Raw genomic sequence first — 17,712 nt, 5'->3', positions numbered from 1 at the left:
ATTGTTCCAAAAAAAAATTGTAAAAGAATAAATTCCTCGAACGATGAAGTTGACAAATTAATTGTGACAATTATTTTTTTTAATATTCATTACTGTTTAAAATGTTATCTTTAACTACCTTTGAATAATTGCATAACAATTTTCTATTGAGGACACTTTTTATGAAATTATTTCAGCTTTAATAAAGGCTTATTGCAATTTAATGTTTATTAAGTTATAAACATTGGTCGCGATTAGAATTTTGTTTGAAACTCAAAATGTTTCAACAATTTTTGGTGACTTTAAGCTTTTTTGTATCTAAAAGCTTAGCTGGTAAGAATTTTCCTTTTTTAAAAGAAAAAAGCTTTTCATTCGAATTTTTCAGACATCCAACAAAACAGCTCAGACCCTCGAATTGTCGGAGGTAATCAAGTCGATATCGAATGTTTTCCCTATCAAGTCTCGTTCCAAGACAATCAAAATCGACATTTTTGTGGAGGATCCATAATCTCTCCCACATACATCTTATCCGCTGCTCATTGCTTTCAGAATGCTCTAGCAGGTGCCTTAAAAGTTCGCGTTGGATCTTCGAGCGTTGGCGGTAATGAGGGAAAAATCTATCAAGTGTCAAAAATTACAAACCATCCCAAATACAACTTTGAGACTTATGATTTTGATTTCTCAATTGTACAACTTAGCTCACCGATATCGTACAGTAATAAAGTCCAACCAGTGTCGCTACCCGAAAATGAAGAACCAGAAGTTGAAGGCACAGAATGTATCGTTAGTGGATGGGGACTTACGAATAATCCAAATGAATCAAATAAGCATTTGAGAGCTGTAATGGTCCCAATTGTAAATCGTAAAACATGCAATGATAAGTTTAAAGATCTGGAAGATGGATCTTATGAAGTAACGGAAAACATGTTATGCGCTGGTTATTTAGAAGGCGGAAGGGATGCGTGTCAAGGAGACAGCGGAGGACCGTTGATCACTAAAACAGATAATGGACCGAAATTGATCGGAATTGTTAGTTGGGGATATCAGTGTGCAGCTCCTGATTACCCAGGGGTTTATTCAAAAGTTTCTATGGTTAGAAGTTGGATCAAGGGAAATGCAGGAGTTTAGTTTTAATTAGTATTAAAACTTTTTAGGATAAGGTTAAAGTTTTTATGGATAATAAAAAAATAAAAAAAAATATTTACTACAACTCTTGTGATATCTGTAAAAGCTTTATTGGGGTTCGTAATGGAAAAACTCATCCCTATGGGCGAAAAACGGGTCACATTGATCCCTTAAGGGATCAGGTTGACCCCTTAAGAGTAAATTGACCTCTTGAAAGGATCAATTTGACCTCGTAAGGGTTCATAATGATCTCTTGAAAGATCCAATTTTTTGGGTCTGAAGATGACCGACTCCAAAGGAGTTCAGGTTGATCCCTTAAGGGATCAAAAAATTTCCTTAAGGAATCAAATTGACTCTTAAGCGGTCAACCTGATCCCTTAAGGGATCAATCTGACCCGTTTTTCGCCCATAGGATTTCAAGATGATTTTTTTAGCAGTCACGAAATAAATACTCACAATTTAAAACCATCTAGTTGTTTGAAATATTTACGTTAAAAATGTATCTTCGATTAAACTTTTTCACTTTTATATCATTAACGACTTTTCAGAATTTTCTTTATCACTGTCGACCTTTACAAACTTTACGTATTTAGTATTCAAAACTGCACTTTTATTATCAAATTCCCTGTTGAAGTCGATTTTGACCTCATTTGTTTTCACTTAACTAGAAGCTCGTTCCATTTAATTACCTTATTCTGTTCAAAGCCTTTGTTGCTATTAGATTTCCTTTAAAACATTCTTTCTAAAATGTTTAAATTAATTCTTGTTACTTTAAGTTTTTTTGTATCTCTAAATTATGCTTGTGAGTATTTTTTTTACATTTGAAAGTCGAAAAATTGAAAATTTAAGTTTTTAGACCGTTCGAGAAACATGCTTCTCAACCCTCGTTACTATGGACCCAGAATCGTTGGAGGAAAAGAAGCTGACATCAAATCTCATCCTTACCAAGTCTCGTTGCAACGAAACGGTCACTTTTGTGGAGGTTCTATACTCGCTCCTACATTCATCATGACTGCCGCCCATTGTACCAATCGACAAAACGCAAGTCGCATACAAGTTCGCGTTGGATCCTCGTACCGAAGTGGCGACGGAGGTCACATGCATCAAGTTGCCGAAATCATTCAACATCCCGATTACGTAGCAAGTACCACAGATTACGATTATTCCATCCTTAAACTTGCCACGCCAATTGAATTCAATGAAAATGCTCAACCAGTGTTGTTGCCAGAAGATAAGGAACCAGAAGTGGTAGGTTCTGATTCTGTCGTTAGTGGTTGGGGCAATACTCGGAATCCAACAGAGTCTAGTAGGAAGTTGAGAGCTGTTACGGTTCAAATTGTGGATCGAGATGTTTGTGACAATGCGTATAAAGAGTATTATGGAGTTACGGAACGTATGTTATGTGCTGGAAACTTTGAAGAAGGCGGAAAGGATTCGTGTCAAGGAGATAGCGGAGGTCCGTTGGTAACGAAAACAGCAGATGGCAAGGATAAGTTGATAGGAGTTGTTAGCTGGGGAAAATCTTGTGCGGAGCCTCATTATCCGGGAGTTTATTCAAAGGTATCGACTGTGAGAAGTTGGATTAAAGAACATGCAGCTGTTTAATTTTTTTTCAAAGGTTTATTTGCCCTTTTAACTTTTAGAAATATAGAAACTTTGTTATTTTCAACCACGTGACCAAGCCCAATGCACATTTTGAACCTTACGGTCATTCCTTTTAAAATTCTAACCTAAAAATTAAACAATTTGACATTTGAAAATTTGGCCTAATGCACATTTTAAAATTTTGACCTAATGCACATTTTAAAATTTTGACCTAATGCACATTTTAAAAATTTGACTTAATGCTGAATTTGAAGCTTTAAGCTCTAATGAATTTTAATTTTGGTTATAATTTATTTTTCTTAAATTTCAACCCAATGCACATTTTAAAAAATAAATGTCCTCAAATAAATACTTCAAAAATTTTCCCAGTAACAAATTTTGTCTGTCCGAATTCTTTTCCAACTAAATTGAATCTAATTAAAATATTTTTCGTGTTAACCACTGAAGCTACATGACAAAAAAAAACAACAACACCAAAACTATGAATGAAAAACAAAACAAATTATTTTGTACCCATGAGTCGCAATGAGTGAATGCAAACTAACATCAAGACAGCATTTTATAAAAAAAAAATAAATAAATTGCATTTCTCAGAATTAGAACCAACCTGGTCTGCCATGGTTTTGTTTTATTTACAAGTACATACTTTTTCGTACATATAAGCTATTTTTGTGTCAAATTACAATTGTCTTGCTCGTTACATGTGTTCCAACAAGTCATAACTTTTGCTGTTTGTATAACTTTTTATTTTGCTCAAAATAGACATGTAGATTCGGCTGAAATTTACTAAACAGTCGTTCTTTCTTTCTTTTTTTGCATTTCTTAGAAAACGCTCAGGAATTGAATTTATTTTAATTGAATTAAAATTCTCTTTTTCGTTTCGCTCTTTTAGTTTTCGGGACAACAATGAACTTCATTTTTGACTTAATTTCCATTCACAGAGCATTTATTTAATAATAATGTTATGAATGAATTTATAATAAAATGTAACTGAAACATATGTAAACAAAATCAGATAAATTTTGCGGCAAATTTTTTGTGCAGTTTTTTGTATTTGTTCAAAGCCTAAGGGATTAAGTCGTGGCATAAATGTGCGTGCCATTTGTAAATTATTTAAAAAATAAGATTTTAAGGGACATTGACTTTTATTTATTTTTTGGTTTGAAGTTCAATGACTTGCGATTTGTTGTAACTGTCAAAAATTATGAATGATTTCACCTGTTTTTGGCTAAAGCTTGAACACGTTTTGGTGGTTGTGGGTTTTTTTAGCCCTTAAGACATGATTTACAAATGATGATTATATTTTTGTAAATTATTACAAATGAATGGGTAATTTGTAAGTCATTGAAAAAGAATCAAATACAAAGAAAAGTATTGTTTTGTCCAAAAAATTCGTAAAAAGATTTAAAAATTATTTTTAAAAAATATGCTACTGTTTAACATTTTCGTTACTTTGTATTAAAAAAAACCTTTGTTTTATAACATATATAACATTATTACAATGTTTATTATCATATATATTATTATTTTTACAACAAAACAACTACTTGTACTAATTTTGATCATCGTCAAGCCTTCAAGGAACACAAAAAATGTGTGTTCTGAAAGTTTTTAATATAAAAAACATATTTTTATAATAAAAAATAATGATATTAATAACATTAATTTAATAAAAAGTTGGTCAAAATGCATTTTAATACACTTTAATATACATTTTTACACGAATTTTAAAATTATTTATATCGTCCGCAAGAAAATAAAATTCTGGTTTAAATAAAAATAAAATCAGCATGAAAACAGACCCAACATGAGATGATGAAGTTATTAAATTGCATTATTTATGGTTGTTTGTTATTGCGCGAAATGTTTGTTTCAACGACCATTAAGTGCTCTTCTTTTATTTTTGGTCATTTTATTTATTTTTATTTTATTTTATTTTACATCGGTCATTTAAAACCCATAAAAGCATTTTTGGCCCGATTTTTAACGATATTTTATTTAATTATTTATTTTTTTCTGCAATAAAACTTTAATAAATCGTAATTTAATGTTTGGTAAAATCATTGTTAAATAACAATAATGGTACAACGAAAAGTTGAGTGAACCTCGTTGTCACATAAAATTGTATGACACTAATAAACAATTAAATATAACATGCCAAGAAAAAAAAATAAAACATAAGCTCAGAGAAAATAATCCCACACTCTCGTAAAAAATAATAATAATCTTAAACCAATACATTTTTCGTTTTTTACATCATGAGATAATCTCCAGTGAGGAAAGTATAGGTTGAAATGCACACGAAAGCACCATAAATCATCACTTTTTAATGCATTGCAAATATGACGGAAACTACGTAAAAGCCACACTTGCCAATAAATTTCATGTTGAACACGAAAAGTGTGTAAAAAATATTCTGCCACATAAAAAAATACATACAAGAAAGTGTTAAATAAATTGAATTATTTGAACAATTGTTTCAAGCAAGAAAAAAAAGATACGAAATATTTTTTGAAACATGCGTTTGTAGCTATATGGCGCCAAGTGTTTATATTATAATAAGTAAGTATATAATGATGATAAGCAGAGGCGTAGCTTAATTAAAAAGAGACACTTTTTAAACAAACAAAAGCATGAGAAGGTGGTCGGGCTCTCTTAAATACCTACGACAACTTTTCGATGAAATTTGCATGATTATGATAAATAAAAGTACGTGTGAGGCGGTTTCTGATGGGAGGTAATTGTCGATTATTATTATATTAGACGAGGTCTCAGTTACTGAAGCAAATTACTTTTTTTTTCGTGCGTTTAAATTTTATGAACATAGCTTGTCATCGTCGACAAGTGACTTGAATCGTAAATAAAGTAAACGAAATGACATAATGATCTAAATATTTATTTTAAGTTTATATTTTGAGAGTAACATGATGAGGTTGATGACGACAAGAGGATGGAAGATATGGAAACATTAAAAGTTTCTTGACACATTTCGAGATTGTATGTCGATGAGCAGAGTTGCTTTGCATTTTTTAAAAGCTCTTTGATGAGAATTGGTACCTTCAGCTTGATGATTTTCACTATGGTTCTAAAGAAAAGCAATTAGAAATACTTACATTGAGGAGGAACTTATATATTTTTTGCTTTTTGATAACTAGTTCTAGTCATGTTTTTTAAAGTTTAAACTTGTCGGAATTTTGACTTGAGTTCTTGAGGTGCTTTAGGTCTTCTTAAGTTGTTTTTTAAAAATCAATTCGTCTAAACGAGATGCACTTAGAAACTTTAATTTTTCACTTCCTTTTAATTTTACTTTTATTGTTTTTTAAATATTTTGAGTTTTTTTGGATAAAAAGCTTCAATAATTAGCTTTGTGAATTTTTTTCAATTTTTTTCAAAAACTCATTTTTTTTTGTTTAAATGAAAATTTTAATTTGGGTTCATTTGTTTAAATGTCAGAATTCAGTTAGGGCAAGTTTTACTAAAATGCCCCTGTGCCCATTTTCATCGCACTACCCATCCCTGTTTTAATTTTTCGTTTATGTGAATGAAATGCATTTCGTTAAACGATGATGACATTTTTACTAATGGACCCAATTTTTATTCTAAACATCTTTCTGCACCGCACGGTCGTTAACTTGACTCTTGATTGTATTCAAATTTATGGTTTCCTCTTTTTTTTTGCTCGCGGAATGTTGACACAGATTTTAATGTCTACTAAACAATAAATACCTGATTGACGATTTGTTTGCATTTTATTTCGAATTTATTTTTTTCGTGCATTTCGTATGTAAAAAACGTTCGTCTTTACACAAAAAAAAATGTCTAGACAAGCAAAAAATCATCAGGTCATATTTTCTCATTCAAACCCGATTAAAATGCTTTCTTTCTAAAATTTAAGCGCACTTTTAAATAAAATAAATGAAAATAAAGACAAAAGAATGACAAAAAAACGCATTGTAATTAGGTGAGGGACAATGATTTATTGTCATTTTAATTAGTAGTATCATCACTCAAGACGATCACTTTTCATTGTTTAAACTCACAAACGAGTAAATTCTTAATGAAAATGCGCAAGACGTCAAGACAGATCGTTTGCTTGACAAAACAAGACAAGGCATGACAAAAACATTTTTTACAAGAATCATCATCATCATGCGTTTAGATCAGAAATTATGATAAGGCTCGTGCGCCGTGCTATGTGAAGGGTCACGACTAATTAATATACGGAAGTTGTCTTTTTGAATAAATAAACAAACAATTTACATAAAATGATGATTACGTGAAAATTTAATAATATAATTAAAAAAATATGAGGTGCACGAGGTTGCAACATAAAAAAAAAGAATAAATATTAAAATTTGTATCAATTGCTTGCGAAATATTTATTCACTTCAATGAAAAATGATGACAATAAATTTTTATTTCTAATAAATTTGTTTTATGAATGTGTGAAATATGCATAAAATTCATTCATAAAATTTTATAGGAAGAACTCGGTTAATTAATGAATTATTTTATTTTTATCGGTTATTGGGAAAAATATGTTTGTGCAAAGTTATTCGGAAAGTATTGAATTACAAATTTATGCACTTTTTTTCGCAGATTTATGAAGAAACGACGAAATCTGACCATATGACAATTTAGCGAAATTGCGTCATGAATGAATATAGAAAAATAAGTTCTAATAAACAAGGCCATTAAACATTTTTTTATAAATTAGAAAAAAAATATTTCTCCATAATTTTTAAAACAAAAGTAATAAATTTTATTTTTTTCGTAAATTTAATGGATTTCTAATAAAAAAATCCTTTTACGACTTTTTTCAATTACGAAACTTTTTTAAATAAATATTTTTGTTTTGTAATTTATGGTCGAAAATAATTAAAATTGCTCAGTGAATAAATTAAAAATAAATAAATTATTGCAATTAGTAAATCTGGGACACCAGACATATCCTGATAGGTTCATTTCAGGGGTTACACTGTGATTTATTTGTTTTCCTCATATTCCTTTCAATTTAATTAATTTTAACTGCACTTGAGTGTAAAATGTCGTGAATAATGTAATCGTCCTTCAAAAGTGTCAGGTGCATATTTTTAAATAAATAAAACTGATGATTTATCGTTATAAATTAATTGCGAAAATAAAAATTAACATATAGCACCGCGTCGTATAAATACATGGAAATACAAAAAAAAAACTTACCGGTACTTTTATCGTTCGATGTCACCGTAGCTGCTGTGGTCGTAACATAATTTAATTCTAACGTACTACTGCCTAACAAACTACTATTTGGTGGTGTTTTGAAATTATTTTCACTGTCACTCCTCGAAAATGCACCATTCACTAATGCAACTAATATCGATGTACCTATTATTAGTGATACGATAATAAATACTATAAATGCTATGCGTGGAGCTTTTTTGCACCAGCGAGTCGTCATATTGAGACAATTTATCTATTTATTATTTTTTTAAAAAATATTTTGTTTATCTTTTACATTTATGGCAGTGAATATTTTTATTTATTTGATTTCTTAATTATCAAATCATTTATTTAGAAAAGACACTTTTTTTGTTATTATTGCACTTGAGATTGTCACATTGAACGGCACTTTCTTTGTTAACTCTTTCTTGGCTGCAAAATTATCTGAAAAGAAAAAAAAATAAATTAATTAATTTATGACAAAAAACAAAATGACAGGTGATTGTCTCAAAACATCTGGACTACAACTTAATTTTATTCTAACAACGATAAAAATTAATTAGATCCGAATACAAATTGATCTTTATTAGGAGGAGACCTTTTGTACGCTCTTTTGGCTGTAGTTCAACTTTTTACAACTCGTACGAAAAATTAGTCGAAACTCATGTTGAAAAATTTGTCACGCAGGCTAATTTAAACGAGTGATGTGAATATGGTAATTTTTTGAAATGTGTCTTATAAAATATTTTTATGTATATTGTATGAGAAACGTCAAAGGTAACTTGATATCACTACTACTCGTTTTTATTTTTTGAAAAAATATTTTTCGAATCGTATGATATTTAGAAGAAGGTGTCAAACACTTCCAAGTAATAATGCAAAAAAAAGTTTGTTACCAGCTAAAAATTATATACGCCTATCACAAAAAAGATATAAATTTGAATGCAAATTATTATAATATTATTTTTTAGCACGTATTGTAGTAGACAAGACATACGACTTCAGCAAAATGCAACTGTTTAAATATAGATTGTTTTTTTTTATGTTGATCGTGTATAACTGAGACTAATACTAATCATTTTCATATCAGACAATAGAATCAACTTCAAGTAGTGGAGAGTTATAAATTATTGCAAATAATAACGTTTTATGCCAGAAGGAAATCCGATATAAAATGTGTAATAATTCATTTTTTGATGTTTTAAGGAAAAAAATATTTGACAAGGTAAGTGTCTGTCCGTTTAATTTTAAAAATAATTTTTTTTCTTTCTTTATAGCTTTTTTTATAGCTTTGAGGCTCAAGAAAGGATTGATTGATCATTTAATCGATTTTTTTTCAACTGGCTTAATTCGAGAAATGACACTTGGAAGAACAAGGAATTTAAGCTTAATAAAATACGAAGCAGATGTAAATAGGCAACTAAGTATAAGGAGGCAACAAATGTAACGATTGATTAAAAAGGAAGGACTTTTGTCCAATTATGCAGAAAATTAAAAATGATCTTATAAAAAAAAAGTTCTTCGGCTTCAAAAACAAGCAATTCTGGATAAAAAAAAACTACGAAGTTGATGTCATCAGAATTATAGCTAAGAAGAAAACATCAAAAAAATCTTGAATAATTTCAAAAGTATATGAGTCTTTAAAATTCCTCAGCTTCAAAAAACATTAGAAATCATTTTCTTCCTTTTGTAAATCAACTTAGCTCCTAACATCAGATCCTAACTTGCCATTAAAAAGAACAAATTATTATAATAGATCCACAAACATTCATTTACATCCTTGTACTTAAGAGGTCAAGAGTAATAAGAGGGCAGGTATCGTATGGATAATTTTTTAAAAAAGTATTAAGTTATTTATATTTTTTTTTAAACTTTAATATAACCGGTCTTGGAAAAAGTGCGGGAAGCTGGGAGCCTCTTTCCCGGGAAAGTTACAAAAACCATTAAGAAATATTGAATTTTTTAAAGAAAAATGGGGAAGTTTTATATTTTTAAAATTAAAATTTGTAGAATTACTTAAAAAATGTATAAAATTGATTTAATTTAGGATTTTTTTTTCATAATCTTGGGGTAAATATAGTTTTGGGAAATGAGTTTGGTTCCAAGGAAAAAATAAACTTTTTCCATTTCTGAATATAATTTTAAATTTGATTTTTTGTTTTGACATTTATTATGACAAGACTAACATAAAATTAAAAAATGCGATCACATCTATTCCAATTATTTTAAAGAGTCGAGTCTTTATCACATTTAAGTGCATTCAACGCAATTTTAACACTAGAACTGCGAATGAACGTTATAAATTACGTAAATAATGACGTTAAGTGATGTGAAATTTATTCTATTTCTTATAAAAAATCATCTACAGGCGTTTTACTCTCTACTTTTACTTCTTCTGACTGAAACGTATCTTCATCACCATCAACAAGAAAAATACGAAAGACTTGAACAAAAAGTTAGAAAAGAAGACAGTAGCTAGACTGACTGATCTCTTCTAAGATTTACTTCATTTTTCAATATTTTTTTTATAAATTGATTGAGCAAAAACGAAACTTTTTTTATTGATTCACAAAAGAACCACCTCTTCATCTCCTTTTTAACCAAGCCAGCAATAAATCAAAGATCTTGTCGTTAATCATAAATAAAAGTCCTACGCAACTTCGGTTATCTAGATTCGCCATCCTGAGAAAGAAACCGAGTGAGAGACCTTGAGGACCTCGCTGCGTGACACCGCAAAACATAACCATGCAAAAAGGAAGAAAAACGTTGACACATTTCAACGACAAAATAATACGACAAGATGCCACACAAAAGTTTTGCACGTATCTTTTATCTCCATTCATTAAGTCGAGTCCATGTATCTGTGTCTGCGAAACGGGCGCTTATTTGCATAGAAACTGCTGTAGATCACTTTTTTTCCTGTACATTTTTTGTTGTATTTTTTTTTTGTATCTTGTCAATTTTTACTTTATTTTATTCATTCAGTTTTATGAATAAAATGAGTCAAGCAAAACTGCGAGAAACTGTGGCAAGCACGTCCAACAACGATAAGTCATTTGCTCTCCTCGATCACATGTTACTTCTACAGACCCATAGACTACTCGATTCAGTCCCGCGAGAATAAAAAATGACGATGATGATATCATATAAATATCTCTAAATGAGGTTTCGGTAAATAAAAATATATTATTTGTTTTTTTTATTTAACTTTTTTTTTCAATTCTTTATCTTAGACACTAGAAGAGAAGCGAAGACGAAGAAAGAAGACCTTGACACTCAAAAACCTACTTTTATCGTGTTCTCGTCTAGCAACAGCAATTTATATATAATGACTTAAACAACGGGGCACAGCTAGAGTCTGGCTTAAAGAATAAAAAATTCGCATTGAAAGTGAATTTTTTATTGTAATTTTTTAATACCAACAAGTGAGTTATTAACACTTTACGTTAAAATTATGTGACAGAATTCATTTTTTTACATTTTATTGTTATTTTACAAAATTGACGTCTCATTTAATTTTTATTTATTTAAATTGTAGGAGATTGTCTTTAAAAGGACTTTTATAATCAGTGATGGATTCATACCGAACCTCATAAGGCTCCACAAAAAAATTTAAAAAGCCTTAAAATCTATTCCAATTAATCCAAACCAAGCTATATAATTTTTACAATTTTTTTTTCAAAGCCTAATATTCGAAAAATATCAATCCGTCACTGCTGCTCTTGAAAAAAATTAAGAAAAATAAACAAAATAATCTGTTGTGTTAATTTTTTGTGCCCGCAATTAATCATAATAGACCTCTTTGTTTCACAAAATTAAAAATAATTGCCGATAATGACCAATTTATATGAAAAAACTACAATCCCGGAAACATGCAAATATTTTTTTTGTCTCTGATGAAAGAAAGATACTGAGAAAAAGACGTGTTTGATATAATAATAAGCACCCATATAATGAGTTATGATGATATAATTTTTTACACGTGCCTATAAATTAGCAACAAAAGTCTCTCTCGTAAAAAAAGACCTGATAGTGGGTTGATATTATATTTTTTTTTCTTTTGATAAAAAAAAAGTTAACCGACACGTAATTGGTGGTCACAATAATAATATATTAATCATCAAAATATTTAATACACATACATTTAATTTTTATTTAAATACGTATTATACGTTAAAAAGACCAAATTATGAAAACAAACAACAAAAAAAAGTAAAAAAAAAATTGTGTTGTAATATTATTTTTTTTCGGTATATTTGCTTTTTGCGGTAAGCGGAAGAGAAGCACTCACACTTATAACCGCGAAAAAAGTAAATATTAACAAAAAAATTTGACAAGAGTTATCATTTGACATTATCAACAAAATATACACCTTTCATGAAGTTCATTTTTAATTTGAAAGTTTATTAATTTTGACACTGTTTCCTTATACGTTTTTTAAAAAATTAAAGAAAAAATTAGATTAACTTAAAAAAAATATTTGATGCCCATAAACTTTACAAAGCGAGATTGATATCGCATTTTTGATGGAGAACCGTAAATAACAACCCGAGAATTAGCCACCTCCGCTAAAAATAATCGAATTTCAATCAATTATACGCAATATTATTAAAAGAGTTAAAAATTTTTATGAAACTTTGACTGAGTTGTGTCAATATCCGAAATTTTTAATTGAATGGACATGTCAAGGTTGTTTTCTCTTTATTTTATTTGATCTTTTTTTTTGTAAATATGATTTAATTTGTGTAAGTGCCCGATTTGAATTTCAGAGGGCGGCTAAAGGGCGTTCAAATAAAAATTTTTAAAGGGCTCTCAAAATATGGTGTGAAATGTGAATGATATGCTTGAATAAATAATAATTTGTATTTACAAGTTGGGCTGTTCCTTTAAAAAAATGTATAAATATTTTATTACATTTACCTGTGCCGAGTTAAGAGACATTAAAAGGCGTAGGTTTTAAATAATATTTAAAATGCATGTAATTTATTTGATTAATTACGTATCATTATTACACCCATTAGAAGTTCATTATGAATGTTAAACATTAATGCTTCATGGGATTTAATGTTAAAGTGCACTCACACCGCGACAATTGAAAGTTTTTTTTATCGTCGAATACGGAAAAAAGTGACCTAAAAATAAAAATTTAATTTTCGGGTGACGATAAATTCAACAATAAAATCCATTTTATCTAATACAAAAGAGATAAATTTCATAATTTATTTATATTTAATTAACGATTATTATGTGACGAGTTTTGTGAATATAGAAAATTGACCAAAAAAGTCGAGATTCAATTCACACAATCTAAAAAAATTCTATGTTAGAATTTATGTACGAATAAAAAATTTGTAGTAAACGAAAATTTATATCTTTAAACTTTTTTTCGTATTTTTCGCGTAAAAATATTTATAAACGATGATCAAATAATATAAAATATGATTAATAAAAAAAATTTAGGCAGCAAAATATGACAAGAACGAGAACACAAGAAAACATATCAAAACAGTTGCTTTTATTAAAGTTGAATAAAATTTTTTAAGTATTTCTTAATTAACAATTAGAATTTATCGTCTTTCAACGAATGTATGATGAATCACGAGTCATGCTGCCTGCCTTAAAATGATCAAATCCAGACTTGGCGTTCCCGCGAATTTTTTAAAAATTTGGCGCGTGTTACTCCTCTAGACATTCTGACGATTTTTTTTTTAATTTTATGAATAATGTTGGGTAATTATTAGTTGAATATAATGAGATAATTGATTAGTTTTTCTCCAAAATAAAATTGAATTCCAATGTTTTGAGTTCATAAATCGTTTTTATGCGTAAATAATGGCAAGATGGATGTCACGATATTATTCATAAAAATACTTTACATATTTTATGTTTATATGAGAATAACAAAAAATCAACAAATTAGATAATAATCTTAGGGAACTACTAGTCATATATCACGACATATATGCAATATATGAAAAAAAAAACGAGTAACAAAAAAATTTATACAAATCGTTTTGCGCCTGAATAGATTTTTGTCCACATAAGAGACAGAGGAAAAGATAAATTCTCATGTATAAAAGATCATTCATCGATAAACAAGATTTATTGATTATCTGCTAGTAAATCAACGGGTGAAGCCACACACAGAAGTGTATTTATGGCTATCAACATCTGTTTGCAGAAATATTTTAAACTCTTTTTTTAAGGAGTTGCTTTAAATACATTTTTTAAGAAATTCTAAGAGAAAGATTTTTACAGTCATTAATATTCCAAACACTTTTACGTGTTATACCGAAGGGCTCAAAGAAACATGTTTAACAAATTTTATGTTTAATTAATTTCTTCGAAAAAATGGTCCTAAAATAACATTCTTGTTAAAAGTATTGCACTTTATTATTAACACTTAACATGTATAAATGTTTACACAAATCTTCTTTTTATTTCTTAACTTTAGCTTTACGTGAATAAACATAAAACTGGAGAGAGAGAAAACACCTTTTTATAACTTCCGAAGTCCTAAATTGTGTTGCTCTTTATAAAATTTCAACAAAATTTAGTAATTCACAAAAAATATAAACGCAAGAATTTAAAGATCAAAGCAAAAGAGGCAAACGAAGCATTATCTTGCGTGATTAATTAAAACAAGATTAAATATATATTTTATATAAAAAAAATTTTGGGCAGTATCATCATCATATTTAAGATATTCTACGTATTTTTTTGAAAGACATTATTGGGAGATATGAAAAAGTTTTTGGGCGTGTAAGTTGTGTCTGTCCGCGCGATTTTACTTTCTTTAGTGTCTTGAAGTATTGAATTACTAAACTTATTTAAAAATTATGATCAATTTGTAATTTGATCAGCTTTAATGTTCTAAGAAGTTCTAAAGTTTCTGAAAAAAAAGTCTTTTGAGATTTTGCTTTTACTTTTAATTTAACTTTTTAACAATAGGTATCTTCAATCTTGCTCCAAAAGAAGTAAAAGTTAAGGTCACTTAAGCTTCGGGATTTCTTTAAAATAATCGTCTCTTAAACTTGAAAATTTTAATAGAGAAGAAACGCTCCTTAGACGTAGTTTTCTTGAGTCTGTTGAATTCGGTTGCGCATATTTTTGATTTGGAACTGTTTAGAAGGCTTTTTATTTTTGAATTGAAGATTGTTTTTCCTGTATGAGGCTAATTTGGACTATTTTCGTTTTCGATGTTTTCTTCTTGAAGGTTGAGGGCATAATGATTATTTTTTTATTTTTTAGGAAAACTGTTTTAACCCAGATTCCTATGATTTAATTTTTTTGCCGTTAATTCGTTTAACACGTAACAGGAACTTTTGCGGATATAGAGCTTGAAAAGAATTTATTGTGGGCCAGGAGACAATCATGTAACAACTTTTTGAAGATTTTGTTTAAGTATGGAAATAGAGAGATTTAGAGTATTTTCTTTTATTTCTTCCTGTTTGGCTTTCAGCTTTTTACTCCACAACGTAGTAGTTGATTAATTATTTGGCGAAAATGTTTTTTCAGTTCATTTCTTAATTTGTTTTCTTTCTTGATGTTTCATCTTCCACACGAACTGCACATAAATCTAGTAAATCTATGGCTTGTTTTGATTTTCAGATAATTCATTAATTTTTCAGCATACTTAGTATTTTTACAAGTATTCTAAATTTTTGAATACTAAAAATCACTAAAGAGCTGCTTTTACTTACCGAATTGCCAATATTAATAAATGCGATCAAGTCATAATTCCTATTTTCTCCTTGAAAAGCCTTTGTAACCAAAAATTCATACATTTCAAAAGTGTGTGATCGTTTATGAGTATCATTACCCCACTGACTGGACCACTTTATACAAATATATTGATACTGATTAACTGCGGTAAATAAAGCAGCAGTAACGAAAAAATATTCATATGATGATAATATTATTCTACCACACAGAATATTCATCTGTGAGCTTGCTCGTGTATTAATTAAAAATTTTCATGTTTCATGAATTTATAATAATAATGATCTTTATGCGATATATGTAGCTTTTTAAAATAAATTTAAAACTCGAGAATTGCATGTGCATAAATTATATTGTAAATTTATTGTGACAACTCGAAATCAACAGTAATTTCAATAAATATGTAATAATGTACTGTTACAGATACCATGCCGCAGATAAGGAAATAATTGAATATTTTCAGGTGCGAGTTGAGTTCTATATGCTAAGTTGCTAATTTAAAGTCTTTACAAGCGGATAAAAAGTTTGTTGTATACAAACATTTTTAAGCTTCTTGTCATTCTCTTTCAGTTCTTGGTCTATTACAGTAGCGAATATTTAATAAATCCTGTTCTTTTTATAATTCTCTTGATATGTTTATTCGAAAGGAGTGCCAATTGTGGTTTAAGCCGCCCTATAATTAATCAACACCCGAAAGTAATGTCCAACTTTTAACTTTTTTTGAGAGTCTGAGTCAAAACACTAACAAAGTCATAAATTTATCAATGTCCGTACAACAACACAATAATTAATATGTTAATCTAGTTAATAAAATTAATACAAATAATAACAAAAAATCAGAGCCTCCCACCGAAATGTGGGACCGATACTCGACTAATCGCCTTTCATTAAATTAAACGTATCAGCAAAAAAAAAATTTTTTTTTGAACAAATTATTATAAGGTGAATAAATTTGAAGCAAAATTTTTTTGTCTCTCCATAATTTTCTCATATATCAATTTTAATGTATAGTTGCAGTGTTGAAAAACTAATTTATTATATTTGTTAGCTACTCACTTCTACAGAAATTTTTTTTATAAAATTAGTCTTTTGGCCATTCAAGCATTTAAAATTCTTCGTACTTCAACTCCTACTCGTTTGTTTTGTTTTGGATTAGTATAAATTCTATTATTTTTTGTCGCTCTACCTCGAAGACATATATGATAAAAACAAAATATATGATGGAATAACGGGTTTCACATGCAAAATGCAAAAAAAAAGTTTGTCTCGCACATTTTACGAAATAGTTAGTTGTCAATAAATAAAACTTAATGTTTATTAATATATATTTTTATAATGAAATTACTTTAATAACATAAATTTTTAGTTTAGTGCCTAATCTCAAGTTACAAGACAATGCGGAATGTTAAGAACTCCAATAACGCATGTGTGTGAGTTGTTGCCTGGCTAAAAGGGGGTCAGTATTTATCAGTTTTTAATGCGGTAATGATTAATTTGTCATCATATAAATACCGAAAAAAATTCCTTGATCTGATGAAAAAGAGTAGAAATTTAATCTAATTGCTGTAAGCACATTAGAAAGCGGATAGACGGCGATTTTTCGTAGCATCGATGATGGATGACAAAATGAAGATTAATTGAAACCAGATTCACCGCAATATCGCTATATTTGACATGCACTTATCAAGTGTCACTTTTTTTTACATTGGAAAGAAGATTATGTCACAGTGCTACAAAAAGCAAAGTTTTACTTTAAAAAAAACTTGTAAGTATTTTTTTTTAAATTAAATTTTTCAGTTTTTTAAGAAAGTCCTGAAGTATTTTGAATGATTTTAAATAAGTTTCTAAGCCTTGAACATATATTTTTTAAAATATTAGGTCTCGAACTATCATCCTATGATCGTCAAAAGAAAGTAAAACATTGAGAAGGCTTGCGAAGGTTTCAACTATATGTAAAAAACCTCAGAGCTACTTTCACGAAAAAATTTTATACAAAGTGAAATATAAGACGAAAGAGATATGGAGAACGAATGGGAAAGGGATCAGTCCTGATTTCACGTCGTTGCGCTTATCCGCTGA

The 17,712-nt window shown here is 28.8% G+C and overlaps 3 protein-coding genes across 3 annotated transcripts in view; 2 read left to right on the top strand and 1 right to left on the bottom strand.

Moving 5' to 3' along the window:
- The window catches only part of LOC134830615 (A disintegrin and metalloproteinase with thrombospondin motifs 15), a 106,599-nt gene that overhangs the window by 66,987 nt on the left and 21,900 nt on the right, over positions 1-17,712 (bottom strand). The window contains exon 2 of the mRNA XM_063844160.1: positions 7,912-8,355. Coding sequence (XP_063700230.1) covers positions 7,912-8,149 — 238 coding nt within the window. The 5' untranslated portion in view covers positions 8,150-8,355. The remainder of the gene's footprint in view (positions 1-7,911; positions 8,356-17,712) is intronic.
- On the top strand, positions 258-1,107 carry LOC134828089 (trypsin-4-like). Its single transcript, XM_063841051.1, has 2 exons — positions 258-312; positions 365-1,107. The coding sequence occupies exons 1-2, from the start codon at positions 258-260 to the stop codon at positions 1,105-1,107; spliced, it is 798 nt and encodes a 265-aa protein (XP_063697121.1).
- LOC134828086 (trypsin-4-like) lies at positions 1,776-2,709 on the top strand. The gene has a single exon (XM_063841045.1). It carries the CDS (start codon positions 1,975-1,977, stop codon positions 2,707-2,709), a length of 735 nt encoding a protein of 244 aa, XP_063697115.1. The 5' UTR covers positions 1,776-1,974.

The sequence above is a fragment of the Culicoides brevitarsis genome, chromosome 1 (genome assembly GCF_036172545.1).
Source record: "Culicoides brevitarsis isolate CSIRO-B50_1 chromosome 1, AGI_CSIRO_Cbre_v1, whole genome shotgun sequence".
NCBI classification, from domain to species: Eukaryota; Metazoa; Arthropoda; class Insecta; order Diptera; family Ceratopogonidae; genus Culicoides; species Culicoides brevitarsis.
This window is presented reverse-complemented; position numbering and strand designations above follow the sequence as displayed.

Coding starts and splice junctions, on each gene's coding strand:
- LOC134828089 (XM_063841051.1), top strand. CDS start 258: ATGTTTCAACAATTTTTGGTGACTTTAAGCTTTTTTGTATCTAAAAGC. Junction 313..364: donor TGTATCTAAAAGCTTAGCTG/GTAAGAATTTTC, acceptor CGAATTTTTCAG/ACATCCAACAAAACAGCTCA.
- LOC134828086 (XM_063841045.1), top strand. CDS start 1,975: ATGCTTCTCAACCCTCGTTACTATGGACCCAGAATCGTTGGAGGAAAA.